Consider the following 18,397-nt stretch of genomic DNA (forward strand, 5'->3'; position numbering starts at 1 on the left):
ACACTGTCAGCAAAATAACCCGAGACCAATTTCACTCCCTCACAGCACATGGTCTGAACTCAGGGAAGCCAGTCCACAATGTCATCTCCAGTCTCTCTCACTCTCATGTAAACCCCCAGTATGACCTTTAACCTGTCTGCTGTGAGCTCATACTACATCTCCAGTTTATATACAAGGTTCAGTTCAGTTTTTATACTAGGTTCTCTTCAGTTGATATACTAGGTTCTCTCCAGTTTATATACTAGGTTATCTTCTGTTTATATACTAGGTTCTCTCCAGTTTATATACTAGGTTCTCTCCAGTTTATATACTAGGTTCTCTTCAGTTTATATACTAGGTTATCTTCTGTTTATATACTAGGTTCTCTCCAGTTTATATACTAGGTTCTCTCCAGTTTATATACTAGGTTCTCTTCAGTTTATATACTAGGTTCTCTTCAGTTTATATACTAGGTTATCTTCTGTTTATATACTAGGTTCTCTCCAGTTTATATACTAGGTTCTCTCCAGTTTATATACTAGGTTCTCTTCAGTTTATATACTAGGTTCTCTTCAGTTTATATACTAGGTTCTCTTCAGTTTATATACTAGATTCTCTTCAGTTTACAGTGCATTCGGAAAGTATTCAGATCCCTTATTCTAAAATTGATTAAATTGTTTCCCCCCCTCATCAATCTACACACAAGACCCCATAATTACAAAGAAAAAACTAGTTTTTAGATTTTTTTCGAATTGATTTAAAATAATAAACTGATATCACATTTACATAAGTATTCAGACCCTTTACTCAGTACTTTGTTGAAGCACCTTTGGCAGCGATTACAGTCTCGAGTCTTCTTGGGTATGATGCTACAAGCTTGGCACACCTGCATTTGGGGAGTTTCTCCCATTCTTCTCTGCAAATCCTCTCGAGCTCTGTCAGGTTGGATGGGGGTCATCGCTGCACAGTTATTTTCAGGTCTCTCCAGAGATGTTCGATTGGGTTCAAGTCCGCGCTCTGGCTGGGCCACTCAAGGACATTCAGAGACTTGTCCCGAAGCCACTCCTGTGTTGTCTTGGTAGGGTGCTTAAGGTTGTTGTCCTGTTGGAAGGTGAACCTTCGCCCCAGTCTGAGGTCCTGAGCGATCTGGAGCAGGTTTTCATCAAGGATCTTTCTGCACTTTGCGCCGTTCATCTTTCCCTCGATCCTGACTAGTCTCCCAGGCCCTGCCGCTGAAAAACATCCCCACAGCATGATGCTTCACCATAGGGATGGTGCCACGTTTCTTCCAGACATGGCGCTTGGCATTCAGGCCAAAGAGTTCAATCTTGGTTTCGTCAGACCAGAGAATCTTGTTTCTCATGGACTAAGAGTCCTTTAGGTGCCTTTTGGCAAACTCCAAGCAGGCTGTCATTTGCCTTTTACAGAGGAGTGGCTTCCGTCTGGCCCCTCTACCATAAAGGCCTGAATGGTGGAGTGCTGCAGAGATGGTTGTCCTTCTGGAAGGTTCTCCCATCTCCACAGAGGAACTCCAGAGCTCTGTTAGTGACCATTGGGTTATTGGTCACCTCCCTGACCAAGGCCCTTCTCCCCTGATTGCTCAGTTTGGCCGGGTGGCCAGCTCTAGGAAGAATCTTGGTGGTTCCAAACTTCTTCCATTTAAGAATGATGGAGGCCACTGTGTTCTTGGGGACCTTCAATGCTGCAGACATTTTTTGGTACCCATCCCCAGATCTGTGCCTCGACACAATCCTGTCTCAGAGCTCTACGGACAATTCCTTCGACCTCATGGCTTGGTTTTTGCTCTGACATGCACTGTCAACGGTGGGACCTTATATAGACAGGTGTGTGCCTTTCCAAATCATGTCCCAGGTGGGAAAGGGCAGTGTGGACTGCAATAGAGATTGCATCATCTGTGGATCTGTTGGGGCGGTATGCAAATTGGAGTGGGTCTAGGGTTTCTGGGACAATGGTGTTGATGTGAGCCATGACCAGCCTTTCAAAGCACTTCATGGCTACAGACGTGAGTGCTACGGGTCGGTAGTCATTTAGGTAGGTTATCGTAGTGTTCTTGGGCACAGGGACTATGGTGGTCTGCTTGAAACATGTTGGTATTACAGACTCAGTCAGGGACATGTTGAAAATGTCAGTGAAGACACTTGCCAGTTGGTCAGCGCATGCTCGGAGTACACGTCCTAGTAATCCGTCTGGCCCTGCGGCCTTGTGAATGTTGACCTGTTTAAAAGTTTTACTCACATCGGCTACAGAGAGCTTGATCACATAGTCAACCGGAACAGCTGATGCTCTCATGCATGCTTCAGTGTTGCTTGCCTCGAAGCGAGCATAGAAGTGATTTAGCTCGTCTAGTAGGCTTGTGTCACTGGGCAGCTCGTGGCTGTGCTTCCCTTTGTAGTCTGTAATAGTTTTCAAGCCCTGCTACATCCAACGAGCATCAGAGCCGGTGTAGTACGATTCAATCTTAGTCCTGTATTGACGCTTTGCCTTTTTGATGGCTTGTCGGAGGGCATAGCGGGATATCTTATAAGCATCTGGGTTAGAGTCCCGCTCCTTGAAGGTGGCAGCTCTACCCTTTAGCTCAGTGCGGATGTTGCCTATAATCCATGGCTTCTGGTTGGGGTATGTACGTACGGTCACTGTGTGGACGACGTCATCGATGCACTTATTGATGAAACCAGTGACTGATGTAGTGTACTCCTCAATGCTATCGGAAGAATCCCGGAACATATTCCGGTCTGTGCTAGCAAAACAGTCCTGTAGCTTAGCATCTGCGTCATCTGACCACTTCCTTATTAACCGAGTCACTGGTGCTTCCTGCTTTAGTTTTTGCTTATAAGCAGGAATCAGGAGGATAGCGTTATGGTCAGATTTGCCAAATGGAGGGCAAGGGAGAGCTTTGTACGCGTCTCTGTGTGTGGAGTAAAGGTGGTCTAGAGTTTTTTCATTTAACATGCTGGTAGAAATTAGGGAGAACGGATTTAAGTTTCCCTGCATTAAAGTCCCCGGCCTCTAGGAGCGCTGCCTCTGGATGAGCGTTTTCCTGTTTACTTATGGCCTTATACAGCTCATTGAGTGCAATCTTAGGGCCTGCATCGGTTTGTAGTGGTAAATAGACAGCTACGAAAAATATAGATAATAATAATAATAATATGCCATTTAGCAGACGCTTTTATCCAAAGCGACTTACAGTCATGTGTGCATACATTTTTACGTATGGGTGGTCCTGGGGATCGAACCCACTACCCTGGCGTTACAAGCGCCATGCTCTACCAATTGAGCTACAGATAAACTATCTTGGTAAATAGTGTGGTCTACAGCTTATCATAAGATACTCTACATCAGGTGAGCAAACCTCGAGACTTCCTTAGTATTACATTTTATGCACCAGCTGTTGTTTAGAAATATACACAGACCGCCACCCCTTGTCTTACCGGAGTCAGCCGTTCTGTCCTGCCGATGTAGAGTATATCCCGCCAGCTATGTTATCCATGTCGTTGTTCAGCCACGACTCGGTGAAACATAAAATATTACAGTTTTTAATGTCCCGTTGGTAGGATAATCGTAATCTTAGGTTGTCTAATGTATTTTCAAATGTATGAACATTGGCTAATAGGATTGATGAAAGAGGCAGTTTACTAGCTCACTGTCAGATCCTTACAAGGCACCCCGACCTACGTCCATGATATCTCTGTCTCTTTCTCATGCGAATGACAGGGATTTGGGCCTTGTCGGGTGTCTGTAGGATATCCTTTGTGTCCGACTTGTTGAAGAAAAAATCTTCGTCCAATACGCGGTGAGTAATCGCTGTCCTGATATCCAGAAGCTCTTTTTGGTCATTAGGGACAGTGGCAGAAACATTATGTACAGAATAAATTACAAATAACGCGAAAAAACACACATAATAGTACAATTGGTTAGAGGGCAGTAAAACGGGCCATTCAAAAACCTGCTCCCACAACAGCTCAATAGGGTTGAGATCCGGTGACTGTGCTGGCCACTCCATTATAGACAGAATACCAGCTGACTGCTTCTTCCCTAAATAGTTATTGCGTAGTTTGGAGCTGTGCTTTGGGTCATTGTTCTAGGAGGAAATTGGCTCCAATCAAGCGCTGTCCACAGGGTATGGCATGGTGTTGCAAAATGGAGTGAAAGCCTTCCTTCGTCAAGATCCCTTTTACCCTGTACAAATCTCCCACTTTACCACCACCAAAGCACCCCCAGACCATCACATTGCCTCCACCATGCTTGACAGATGGCATTAAGCACTCCTCCAGCATCTTTTCATTTGGTCTGCGTCTCACAAATGTTCTTCTTTGTGATCTGAACACCTCAAACTTCGATTCGTCTGTCCATAACACTTTCTTCCAATCTTCCTCTGTCCAGTGTCTGTGTTATTTTTCCCATCTTAATCTTTTCTTTTTATTGGCCAGTCTGAGATATGTCTTTTTCTTTGCAACTCTGCCTAGAAGGTCAGCATCCCGGAGTCGCCTCTTCACTGTTGTCGTTGAGACTGGTGTTTTGCAGGTACTATTTAATGAAGCTGCCAGTTGAGGACCTGTGAGGCGTCTGTTTCTCAAACTAGACACTAATGTATTTGTCCTCTTGCTCAGTTGTGCACCGGGGCCTCCCACTCCTCTTTCTATTCTGGTTAGAGACAGTTTGCGCTGTTCTGTGAAGGGAGTAGTACACAGCGTTGTACGAGATCTTCAGTTTCTTGGCAATTTCTCGCATGGAATAGCCTTCATTTCTCAGAACAAGAATAGACTGATGAGTTTCAGAAGAAAGTTATTTGTTTCTGGCCATTTTGATTCTGTAATCGAACCCACAAGTTGGTGATGCTCCAGATACTCAACTAGTCTCAAGAAGGCCAGTTTTATTGCTTCTTTAATCAGCACAACACTTTTCAGCTGTGCTAACATAATTGCAAAAGGGTTTTCTAATGATCAATTAGCCTTTTAAAATTATAAACTTGGATTAGCAAACACAACGTGCCATTGGAACACAGGACTGATGGTTGCTGATAATGGGCCTCTGTACGCCTATGTAGATATTCCATAAAAAATCAGCCGTTTCCAGCTACAATAGCCATTTACAACATTAACAATGTCTACACTGTATTTCTGATCAATTTGATGTTATTTTAATGGACAAAAAAATTGCTTTTCTTTCGAAAACAAGGACATTTCTAAGTGACCCCAAACCTTTGAACGGTAGTGTATGTAAATAAGGTATTTCTGTTTTTTATTTCTTATAAATTTGCAAAGACTTCTAAAAACCTGTTTTCGGTTTGTCATTATGGGGTGTTGTGTGTAGATTGATGAGGAAAAACATTTATTTAATCCATTTTAGAATAAGGCTGTGAAGTAACAAAATTTGGAAAAAGGGAAGGGGTCTTAATACTTTCCGAATGCACTGTGTGTATATATATATATATATATATATATATATATATATATATATATATATATATATATATATATATATATATATATATTTTTTTTTTTTTATTTATTTATTTATTTTACCTTTCATTTAACTAGGCAAGTCAGTTAAGAACAAATTCTTATTTACAATGACGGCCTACACCGGCCAAACCCGGACGACGCTGGGCCAATTGTGCGCCGCCCTATGGGCTAGGTTCTCTTCAGTTTATATACTACGTTCTCTTCAGTTTCTCTCGTCAGTTTGTGTGATGTTTTACCTCATAAACTTTAACATCCTGAAGGAACTTGGAGCCACTGTTATTAGTGCACCCTTTCAGAAGATGTATGTGTGGTTTTCTCTCCCCCTCTCTCCCTGTGAAGCCTCGATGAGGGGCTTCAATTATATATTTGCACGTGTAACATGACATGCACAGTTAACATCTGGCCCAGTGCATGCTGGGCTAACACTACTCCCTGTCACATTGACCGTTTTATTTTCACGTCCTGTTCTGCCGCTCGCTACCATAACAACCACAGGATCCAGATCTGCTAACCCCACTGGCGGTGGTAAGGCCCGGACTTCATCCAATCAGAGTAAAGCATCAAGTCTTTAGTCCCGCCCCTTCCTCCCTGTGCAGATCTCTGCATGTCAATCAACTCATTATTTTAGTTTTAGACTCATGTCATACCAGCATGCTCCATTCAACTCAAGTGCCTGTAATGGATTATGATTTATTATTTTAGTCTCACAAGCGTTTTGATTGGTACATTTTGTTGTCAGTTGTTGGTTGTTGTCTATGTCCTCTGAACTGTTGTTGTTGTTGTTGTTGTTGTTGTTGTAATCACTGGTTGGTTTTCCCACAGCCCAGTTAGACCCTGGATTCAACCAATCTTGTTTGTCCTGCAACTGTTTATTAGCTGTTTGTATGTCCCTCCCTATCTATCTCATCAAAGCTGAAATCCAATATCTATGTTATCCACCTAGTAGGATAGATAGAGAATGTCATTGGTCCTATTACCTCAAGTGTTGGTTAGACATTCTGTGAATTATTCCCCTCCGAATCACCAAGTCACTGTAAACACACAGAGATATGTGCTCAGTTGGTAAGAGTGTGGCACTAGTAAAGCCAAGGTTGTAGGTTCAATTCCTACTGGAATCACATGCACATTATGCACTCACTTTACTGTAAGTCGCTTTAGATAAAAGTGTCTGCTAAGTGTTGTATATTATTATTTTATTACTACAATAAAAGCAACATATGCCATTAGAAACATTTAAGTAATTAAATATTCCTCCAGAAAGAGGGAGGTAGAATATGAGCGAATTCAGCTTTGAGCAGTGACAGAACCTTCCCAGCATGCCATGGAGAGGTGCGTCGCTCCGCTCGCTGTGACCCATCGTGTCTGAAAGGGTGTGTCGTTTCACACTCTGCCTGTGACTCCTGTGTGTTGTCCTTCCTGCAGCTGGCAGTCGCTCCAGTTCCCCTGGGAAGCTGCTGGGCCACTCGTCTGGGTACGGGAGGATCAGCAGGCCCCCCTCAGCCTCCAGCACCCCTGTAGACAAGAGGAGCAAGGTCCCCCGCAGCCAGGGCTGCAGTAGAGATTCCTCTCCCAGCCGACTGGGACTAGGTAAGGGACATTTACATGATGTAACAATTTCAGCATCGTGCAAGTAAACACAACATAAATCATGTATTCACTCTATACTAGGAAAAATAGATTTGCCATTTGCTAGCAACGCACATAGTAACTAAGTAACTGCCTAAATAAACAGTGTATTGTACAGTATCACCTACACACTGGATACACATACATAACAGACAGCACATGTATGCTGATAAATCGGATACCACACACATGCTGTCGAGGGCCATGTGTCAAAACATGCCGGTGATATGCCCAACATTGTCATTGTGCTCTCCTATCTATCTAGTGAAAACCTTATATATACTGTACACCAAGTGTGTCCTTTGAAGCTCAGATACACTATCTTGGTTTTCCCGGCCATAAACACAAAACAAAGAAACACAATAAACACAAAAGATAAGCCTTGAAAGCAAGGAACCCGCATAGTAATGTTATGAAGGACCAATGGACCCTTTGAACTCAAAGGGGGCGGCAGGTAGCCTTAGGGTTAAGAGTGTTGGGCCAGTAACCGTAAGTTTGCTGGTTCAAATCGCTGAGCCGACTAGGTGAAAAATCTGTCGACGTGCCCTTGAGCAAGGCACTCTGCATAAGAGCATCTGCTAAATGACTAAAATGTAAATGTTAAATACTGAATGGCAAAATACTGAATAACAAAATACTGAATGCGAAAAGGCGCAAGGCCCCTTGTAAAGGAGAGTGAATGGTATGAGCCTGTCTCTCAGGGTTAGCAGCTAAGTAGAACTAACTGTTTTGGGAGGTGTCTCTCATCTTGGTCGTATTTGTTAGCGTCACATCTTCCAGGCATGTCCCATCATTGGGGTGGTGCCTCCTCTTTCAGGAAATGTGGATGAGCCTCTGTAGGTCTAGCTGTCATCAGCAGCCCAGCTTATGTCCTTCCTTCCATTCAGTCTGAGTCACTGGCCCTGGCCTATTGCTTTGATTGATTGGTTGGTGTATTTCATCGACCAACCAGCTCCCCACATCTTGGCTTGTTATCAGTGTTCTGTCTGAGGTCACCCTCTTTGTCTGTCTGTCAGTCTGTTGTGAACAACACCGTCATCCCTGAATTGGGAAGGCCGCCTTTTTTACATCTGTCCATGGATGAGATTTAAACATTATGGATTCACGAAATTGACAATTACACGTTGCAATGTTTTAAAGTTTGTACGTTTGTCTTCTTCTTAGTCATGTTTAGTTCATATATTTTATTAGAACATATAATAACTGAATATAACAGTTTGTCTTTAATTTTCTTTGGTGTTTCTACCATATCTTTATTTTTATACCTTATTTTAAATCTTTTTTTTATTTTTTATTTTTCTGTTTTTATTTTGTGTGTTAACTCTGTATATCTGTTGTAAGCTAAGGTCATAACAATAATCTTGTCACTGACAACCTAATCCTTGTCATGAAATAACAAAAACATTTAAAAAACGGACTTGCGCTAACTTATGTTTGTAAAATGTAATCTGATGTCCAGCAGACTCCAACCCACCACCACGCCCCAGAGACCTCCTACCCCACTCTTCTCCCAGTCCCCATCCCCAGCCCCACCCCACCCCAGGCCTCACCTCACACCCCAAACCTGTGTTCTACTGTCCTACTGACAGCCAGGCTGTGTGATAAAGATCTTGTTCCTGGTACTCCTCTCTCGTCCTACCACGCTAGCGAGGAGCCGTATCCCCCGGCCCAGCATGAGTCAGGGCTGCAGCAGGGAAACCTCTAGGGAAAGCAGCAGAGACACCAGCCCTGCTCGGGCCTTCAAGCCTCTTGGTGAGTACCACGACCAACCGGACACCAGGAGGCCTCCTGGAAGCAGCAAGGCCCACTAGTACACACTCCTCAGCCCCTTAGTCCCCTCCTCTAGACCCCTACTCTCTGTCCCAGCCTCCCTGTACACCCCAGGATGTCTAGATAGAAGATCCACCTCTAGAACTAAGGGGTATAGACCTCTTCTTTTGCCTACTCTGATCTACTCTACATGCACTAACCCTCTCAAAGGTTCTGGAACATAATCGCTGCACTGTCTTTGTCTGTCTTGTTGGGAATGCTCCGTGTTGTGCTATATTAGTATGTTTTTGTGTCTTTGTATTTGTTATATAATGACCAGCAAAATGGAAAGATCACAAAAATCTCTGGATGTTCTAGGATTCTGTTTTTGGTCCAATGATTTATGTACTATAAATGATTTGGCACATCTCATAATAAATCTACATCAAGAGGCAGAGAAAAAAGGCAGTGACTACAGTAAACATTGTACTGTATGTCATCGTATTCAATGTCCATAGCTGACCTGCTTCTCAGCTCTTTCCTGTGCTGCTGCCACATCACAGGAAATGACAAAACTTTGTCACTGCTTTGACATGGGGGACAAACAAAAATGAACAAAAGAGGGACAAAGTGGGATGCATGAGGGATACCCGCCCCTCCCACCCATACGTAAAAATGTATACACACATGACTGTAAGTCGCTTTGGATAAAAGCGTCTGCTAAATGGCATATTATTTATATTATGTGGTTGGTCATAATCATAGTGGATTAATGCAGCTAGGCGCTGAGCCTGAGTCAGCTACAGAGGATGATACCTGTCGCGTTTGTGTCACTAATGCCCCGGGTGTCATCCACCCCTCCTGTCCCTTGCAGCCTCCCGACGTACTTCCCGCTCTACCAGCGCCCTATCTACGGCTGACCCCCACGGCCAGTCAGGTGACCTGCATGCCCCTCCCCATCCCCATATTCGCGATTATGCCAGCATGAGTCCGTACATGTTGCTTTGAGGGCTGTGCCCACCCTGCCACAAGAGGCAACATTTCTTTCAAACTTTTGTTTGAGTTTTGAAGCTTGTGATGGTATTTTCTTTTCTTTGAGGATGAGATCTATAAGCGTGCTGCTTTGTCATCTGCTTCAATATAATGTTTTGTGATTTTATTTGAAAAAGCTTGTGTTACTGTGTAATCGTAATGCCTGTCCCCAACTGTATGATTTTCTCCTTGTTAGTGACTTTTTTGACATTGTATGATGTATTTGTACTTCAGTGTATTGAGTATCTCATGAGTTTTTCATTTCCCCGTCTACAAGTGTCAGTAGGTTTCTTTTCTCTTCATTTTTCACGAGGTGTTTCAAATGAGCACTAATCATTCTCTAGTGATTTCTGTTGGTGTCTTCATCTTTATTTCAGCAATCATTTTTTACATATCACTCAAGATTTTTGTTTTTGTTTCCAGCTTTTTTGTGTTTTTTAGTTTCAAGCTTTTTGGTGTATGGTCTGTAAACCCCATCATATTGCCTTTTTGTCTCCCTAGAGCAAGATCCCATTGACTTTCTCCTGTGTTACTCCACTCACTTCTCCTCTGTTACTCCACCCCCCCAGATCGGTTTGGTTTGATCCACCAGGACCGCATCTCTGCCTCAGTAAACGCCATGAAAGTCCTCAACACTGGCACTGAGGTCGAGGCTGCTGTGGCTGATGCACTGGTAAGTCACCAATCAACTCTTACCAGCTGCCAGTTCTGAAGACATCACGACAGTTTGACTTAAGATAGAGTGACAGCAAGTCAGTCCCTCATTAAGGCATGCTAGTTAATGGCTGAGGACTTGATGTGGAAGCCATATGCGTTTGTAAGTCAGTGTTTAGATGTTTACAGTGGGCCCTCCTAAAAACTAATGAATTCCAGGGGTTTTGCCTTTGTCAGAAAAGAAAACTGCATTGAGTAGTAAAATGTAATGAGATGAAATCAAGCCTCTGTTTGTGTATCTCAAGAAGAAAGACTCTGGCTGAAAGTAAGTCAACATTGTTACTGTGTAGAGAAATTAATTAAAACATGTCTTATCTTATTGCCAAGCAGGACTGCAGTCATAATATTTTCCCTTCTTGACACCCTTTAAAATATCTGTCTTTCCTCTTTTCTCCTTGGTTGCCTGTAACTTCAGCTATTAGGAGACTCCAGAAATAAGGTAGTTGTCCAATTTGTGTACCGTTTGTTTATTCATTCTATTCACTAATCAACAAAAATGCAAAGTATAATCACTAAATGTTGCTATTTGGCAAAAAGCAATTACTGGCATATTTAGTTTATTATTCAATAAAATATTATTAACAATAGGCATTCTTATAACATAATTTAATAATCTCATAAAATCAAGAGTTGGAACAAATTGCATGGCTACCACATTCATTGTGAATGGCAAACGCATAGAAGTTGTGCATCGTAGCGTAGCCCATTAAATCCTACTTCCTGGCTGAGTTTGAGTGACCAGAGTTCTAGCCTGCCTGTCCCACTTCTCTTCTGGTCCTATGAACTATGACCTCACCATTACCCATCCCTCCCCATTCTCTCCCAACAGAGGAAGCCTATAAGGCGGCGGTATGAGTCTCCAGGTATCTATTCTGACGACGATGCTAACAGCGATGCGTCCAGCGCTTGCTCGGAGCGCTCGTACGGGTCCAGGAACGGAGGTATGTGGTCCTGTGTTACTCAGTTGGTAAGAACATGGCGCTAGCAACACAAGGGTAGTGGGTTCGAATCCCACTAGATTCACATAGACTAAAATGTATGCACTTGGATAAAAGCATATTCTGAATGGTATACATTACCGTTCAAAAGTTTTCGAAAGAAAAGCAATTTTTTTGTCCATTAAAATAACATCAAATTGATCAGAAATACAGTGTAGACATTGTTAATGTTGTAAATGGCTATTGTAGCTGGAAACGGCTGATTTTTAATGGAATATCTTCATAGGCATACAGAGGCCCATTATCAGCAACCATCAGTCCTGTGTTCCAATGGCATGTTGTTTGCTAATCTAAGTTTATCATTTTAAAAGGCTAATTGATCATTAGAAAACCCTTTTGCAATTATGTTAGCACAGCTGAAAACAGTTGTGCTGATTAAAGAAGCAATAAAACTGGCCTTCTTGAGACTAGTTGAGTATCTGGAGCATCAGCAATTGTGGGTTCGATTACAGGATCAAAATGGCCAGAAACAAATAACTTTCTTCTGAAACTCGTCAGTCTATTCTTGTTCTGAGAAATGAAGGCTATTCCATGCGAGAAATTGCTAAGAAAGTGAAGATCTCGTACAACGCTTGGTACTAGTCCCTTCACAGAACTGCGCAAACTGCCTCTAACCAGAATAGAAAGAGGAGTGGGAGGCCCCGGTGCACAACTGAGCAAGAGGACAAACACATTAGATTGTCTAGTTTGAGAAACAGGCGCCTCACAGGTCCTCAACTGGCAGCTTCATTAAATAGTACCCGCAAAACACCAGTCTCAACGTCAACAGTGAAGAGGCGACCCTGGGTTGCTGACCTTCTAGGCAGAGTTGCAAAGAAAAAGCCATATCTCAGACTGCCCATCTTAATCTTTTCTTTTTATTGGCCGGTCTGAGATATGGCTTTTTCTTTGCAACTCTTATTATTGCTTCTTCTAATCAGCACAACATTTTTCAGCTGTGCTAACATAATTGCAAAAGGTTATCTAATAATCAATTAGCCTTTTAAAATGATAAACTTGGATTAGCAAACACAATGTGCCATTGGAACACAGGACTGATGGTTGCTGATAATGGGCCTCTGTACGCCTATGTAGATATTCCATTACAAATCAGCCATTTCCAGCTACAATAGCCAGTTACAACATTAACAATGTCTATACCGTATTTCTGATCAATTTGATGTTATTTTGATGGACAAAACAATTGCTTTTCTTTCGAAAACAAGGACATTTCTAAGTGACCCCAAACTTTTGAACTGTAGTGTATATATTATTATCATTATTATCTAGGTATCCCTCACTACCTGCGTCAAACGGAGGATGTGGCGGAGGTGCTAAACCACTGTGCCAGCTCAAACTGGTCAGAGAGGAAGGAGGGGCTGCTGGGTCTGCAGAATCTACTCAAGAACCAAAGAATACTCAGGTGGGTCCGGGGCCAGGGGGTCATGTCGTTGTATGTGTCTTCCTGCTGTAACTATGCTGATCTGCTCCTAACGCTGTCATGTATAGTTCACTAAGCATTATAAAGGCCCCTTGTTGTTTTTTTGGGTGGCATTGGAGATAGTAGAATTGGGGTTGTTTAGGATGTTGTGCCAGCTGTGGATAGGGTTTGAAGTAGTCTTGATTATTTTGCATATATTATGATAATTTCCTTTTTTCAATTGTTCAACTTTGAAAGAGGAGAGCCTGTCAAGGAGATTCCAGCAGGGCGTTTCTTTTCATAGCGTTCCTTAATTGAGGGAGAAATGACTGATCACGAGGAGCCTGCAGGTGTAAAGCCGCCCGTCAGGTGGTGAAGTGGAAGATGAGTTTCAGACGAGTCAGTTTGTGAGACAAGGACATTTGTCTGCCTGCTTTCCCTGTGAGGCCAGCAGCATTGTGTCTCCTGAAGGAGCTGCTTTAAATCAAGCCTCTCTGACATCTATTAGTGATGTCTGCCTGTGTTTACTAATGTCTGCCGGTGGATGCTGCTTTGTGTGTTGCAGCCGAGTGGAGCTGAAGAGACTATGTGAGATCTTCAGCAGGATGTTTGCAGATCCACACAGCAAGGTAGGTGACAGGATGTTCACCTGTGTTTGAAAGTTTCATATCAATACATTGATAAACTCACTCATAACTTTTACTTTTGACATTCAAAAACCCATTGCTTTGCAGTGATTTGTCTGAAAACTAATTGAGTGTTTTGTTGCATGGTCTGCTTTGGTGTGGATGTTAACAACAGAGAGTAAGTGTGTGTTTTTATTCTTTAAATATTATAGTGTACAGACACCTATTGCCTGTGTTGTTACTTTTATAAAGGGGCTATGTTGTCAGGTGTTGATGGTAGCGTTTTGTGTGTGTCCCTCAGGTGTTTAGTATGTTTCTGGAGACTCTGTTGGACTTTATCTTGGTGCACAAAGAAGACCTGCAGGACTGGCTGTTTGTCCTGCTCACCCAGCTACTGAAGAAGATGGGAGCTGACCTGCTGGGGTCTGTCCAGGCCAAGGTCCAGAAGGCTCTGGACATCACCAGGTATTGACCTCTAAATCCCCCCTCCGATAACATCTCTAACCATTTTCATACTATGCCGACCCAAACCAAACTGTGCTTGCTTGGATATTTTATTTTTACACTATTTTTCAGCACTGTTCCAGCACCTGGGGGATTCTCATGAAACCAGTTTTAAAATGTCTATAGCAAAATTAGTTACAAAACCATTATCAACTATCATTCTGAGGACTAAGATGTCTCGTTTTTGGGAAAGTGTCTCATTTTAAATACATTTTACATTTTAGCCTGAATTTTGTACATTTTCACACCAAATTCAGATTCTCGGGTCATTTTATTAACAACATTATTTAGAAAAACCAAACTTATTTGAATAAAACACAAAATACTGTATGTTGCTGTAGTTTGTCATAAATCATAAAAATTGTATATTTACATTCAACTATAATATTTATTACTTACAAACACAGTGTCTGTGGACATGTCTCATTACCGTAAAACATTTTCAAGTTCCTGTAAAAACTCCAAGAATTGTTTTAATAAAGTTTTATTCACCCATGATGCATCATCTAGAGGAGTAGTCCTTAGTTAAATGTATTGGCTTATATGCCTTCAGAATGAGGTTCTTATTCTCAAACACCTCCTTTAACCCATTTGGCCTTCTCATTACGGAAACGGCTAAAGAGTTTAAATTGAGAAAGTCTTATTATTATTATATTTGTATAATTTATTTTGAAAAAAAAAAAAAAATTCTGTGTTATGTTTAACTCAGGACTTTTCATTAGGTGAGCAATGTATCAAATATTATAAATATTGATTTGTTTATTACTTTTTTGGACATCGAAAACTGTTACGTAATGACCATTTTGTGAAAATGTTGGTAAAATGCATAATATCTGATCAAGAAACATAATAATTATGAAATAGATAAGTACAGATCCTAATTTTAGTGATTCAAGAGGACATTTTCAAAAAATGACACTTGAGAATTGTTTGTTTTTTTGGACAGTTTCATGAGAATTACCCAACTATGGTGGATGTATAATCAGGCCACCTCAGTAGAGTTTGATTTGACCCTGCTCGGTGTGTGAAACACCTTTTGAGAGTTATGTAGCTCATTTCATACACTAACTGTTACTGTTTTCTGTTTTGTTCTCCTTAGGGAGTCTTTTCCGTTTGATCAGCAGTTCAACATCCTGATGAGGTTCATTGTTGACCAGACACAGACACCCAACCTCAAGGTACAGTATGCAGAGAATGTCACCTAACTAGATGATTCTCTGTTTGTTTTAGGGATTGGTTTTGTGTCTAAGAGTTTATGATTTCAAATACCAGTAGACACAGTACAATGGTGATATTGTCAAACATTTTAAAAGTAAACTTGCTAAATGCCTGTGTGAATCATGTAGCATAACACACTGTGTGAATCATGAAGCTAAACCATGTGTGAATCATGAACCTAAACCATGTGTATCACGCAGGTGAAGGTGGCCATCCTGAAGTACATAGAGTCACTGGCAAAACAGATGGATCCTACAGACTTTGTCAACTCCAGTGAAACCCGACTGGCTGTATCTCGCATCATTACCTGGACCACAGAGCCCAAGAGCTCCGACGTCAGGAAGGTACAGTGCCTATAGAAAGTCTATACCCTCTTGAACTTTTTTTCACATTTTACAAAGTGGGATTGAACTAGATTGAATTGTAATTTTTGTCATTGATCTACACAAAATACTCCATAATGTCAAAGTTAAAAGAAAATTCGACACATTTTTACAAATTAATTCTAATTAAATAACTAAAATATAGTTGTTGCATAAGTATTCACCCACTTCGTTTAGGCAAGCCTAAATTAGTTCAGAAGTAAAATGTTGCTTAACAAATCACATGCTAAGTTATATGGACTCACTCTGTGTGAAATAATAGGGGTTGACAAGATTTTTGAATGACTACCCCTTCCTCTGTCCCCCATACATACAACATCTGTAAGGTCCCTCAGTCAAGGATTTGAGTGAAAATATTCCAAAATATGTTAATGTATGAAACAATGCAGTAAAGTAATACACTTTTTGGCCTAAATGCAAAGCCTTATGTTTGTGGCAAATCCAACACATCACAGAGTAACTGCCTCCTTATTTTCAAGCATGGTGGTGGCTGCATCATGGTATGGGTATGCTTGACATTGGCAAGGACTAGGGAGTTTTTTTAGGATAAAAAGAAATGGAATAGAGCTAGGCACAGGCAAAATCCTAGAGAAAAACCTGGTTCAGTCTGCTTTACACCAAACACTGGGAGAGGAATACATCAGACACTGGGAGACGAATTCATCTTTCAGCAGGTCAATAACCTAAAGCACAAAACCAAATTTACACTGGAGTTGCTTACCAAGAAGACAGTGAATGTTCCTGAGTTACAGTTTTGACATAAATCTGCTTGGAAATCTATGGCAAGACTTGAAAATGGCTGTCTAGCCATGATCCCCAACAACTTGGCAGAGCTTGAAGAATTTTGAAAAGAATAATAGGCAAATATTGCACAATACAGGTGTGCAAAGCTCTTATGAGACTTTCCCAAGAAGACTAACAGCTGTAATCGCTGCCAAAGGTGTTTCTAACATGTATTGACTTAGTGTTTTATTTGTCATTAATCCCAAAAAATATATATATACGTTTTCACTTTGACAGTACAGAGTATTTTGTGTAGATTGTTGACAGAAAATTGAAATTAAATCCAAAGGGGGTGTAGACGTTCTATAGGCACTGTATGTCTCAGTGGGAAGTAGGAACTACTAGTTATGGCGTAGTCCCTAGGGTCTGCTCAATAAGTACCATCTGAATAACATGCTTTCTAGGCAGAAAGCAATGATTATACTGCAATGCTAATAGTACAGGAGCTAGATTACTTCCTGAACTGAATTCAGCATTACTTTTTTTGAGGGGATTGATTCGCTTTGATTAAGTAATTTGTTGTTAAATCTTAGCAAAACTCAGAAACCATCTTTTAGAGGAAATGCATTCAATAGTTTTAAAATGTTATCCATATTAAGATCTAGTTATGTAGCTATCGAGCCACTGGGTTTTACGTAATTTGAATTACTACAGATTTTATGTTGGCAATGAAGCCATGTGCCACCAGAAATGACCTTGTGATAAGACTCTGCTATCTCCCTGTTCTGTGGCAGGACATGTGTTCACTCTTGGGTTGTTTGTTTTTCTACCACTGCTAGTTCCAAATTAAGTCCTCAACTAGTTTTTAACACAGTATGTACCTTACGCTGTAGGGTATTAAAAACAGGTAGACTAAAAATAATCTTTAAAGGAATAAAACATCCTGCTTTTTATTGTTTTATAATAGAAACAAACTTTATATACCTGACCTGCATCCCACAGGAGGACTCTGCTAACAGCTATAACCATGTCTAGGTTTATAGTAGTGTACTACTATAAACATCTGCTTTCCTTTGTTCAATACCCATAATTCTACCCCCCTGCCACTGTGCCCCAGACCCTTCATAACTGGGTGGTGGAGGAGCTATCAGGCAGGTCCACTACTGCAGCCTTACTGTCCCAGCAGGCCGGGGAGGGCCAACTGGAAGAATGGTGTAAGCAGGTAGTGCCTCATCAACCAATCACTGTCCACTGCCAAGCACGCCCTGCCCGCCGAGCTGCACCGACGCCTAGCTGCCTCAGAGTGTGAAATTATCTCAAGTGTGGCCTTGCCTTTTTTACCTCACCTTCACGCTCTAGCACTTTCTGCTGCTTGCTCTAACCTACAGTAGCTATGCCTTGTGAATTTGATTCTGGATAAATGGGCCGGTTTGAAAGTAAAACAGCTGTTGTTGGCCAACAGAACACTACTACAACACTACACAGAATTTATGTCATTAGGTCTCAGGAGTATGTGAATGGATTGTTACTTTGTTTGTTCGAAGTTCTACCGACCGATGTCATCACTGAATAACGATGTGTGAACTTTCCCCTGTTCTGTTCTGTTTTGAACCACATTAACAGCCTCTACATATGCATGCTGACATGGTCATTTCTAGTAGAAAGAATGACTTTCATTATTTAAGATTGTATTGTATTTATTAAGGAAATGTCTCAGTCCTTGTTATAAGCAATGTCTGACCTTCTAGAAATGGGTACTTCTGAATTTAATATTTTGTTTTTAAAGCATGATGTCACTCACCACAAACTTATAATTGACTATATTACAGCAGAAGTTGCAAAAACGTGTTTGATAATGTGATCAACTGTGATTTGAGAGTTTTGGACTGTTTCTCTGTACTATTTTATTCAGTATAACACTAATAGACACAGCAGTTTCACTGTGTACATCCAAGTCTCTCCA

General features: G+C 41.4%; 1 protein-coding gene across 3 annotated transcripts in view; it reads left to right on the forward strand.

The window, feature by feature from the left end:
• LOC311129998 (CLIP-associating protein 1-like) overlaps window positions 1–18,397 on the forward strand; it is a 73,467-nt gene that overhangs the window by 43,603 nt on the left and 11,467 nt on the right. For all 3 annotated transcript variants that reach the window (XM_084162583.1, XM_084162584.1, XM_084162582.1), the window contains exons 13-22: window positions 6,885–7,049; window positions 8,736–8,840; window positions 10,439–10,542; window positions 10,999–11,022; window positions 11,413–11,524; window positions 12,851–12,983; window positions 13,546–13,609; window positions 13,908–14,071; window positions 15,210–15,288; window positions 15,529–15,672. In XM_084162583.1, coding sequence (XP_084018709.1) covers window positions 6,885–7,049; window positions 8,736–8,840; window positions 10,439–10,542; window positions 10,999–11,022; window positions 11,413–11,524; window positions 12,851–12,983; window positions 13,546–13,609; window positions 13,908–14,071; window positions 15,210–15,288; window positions 15,529–15,672 — 1,094 coding nt within the window. The remainder of the gene's footprint in view (window positions 1–6,884; window positions 7,050–8,735; window positions 8,841–10,438; window positions 10,543–10,998; window positions 11,023–11,412; window positions 11,525–12,850; window positions 12,984–13,545; window positions 13,610–13,907; window positions 14,072–15,209; window positions 15,289–15,528; window positions 15,673–18,397) is intronic.

This window comes from Coregonus lavaretus, assembly GCF_964263955.1.
Source record: "Coregonus lavaretus genome assembly, chromosome: 5".
NCBI classification, from domain to species: domain Eukaryota; kingdom Metazoa; phylum Chordata; class Actinopteri; order Salmoniformes; family Salmonidae; genus Coregonus; species Coregonus lavaretus.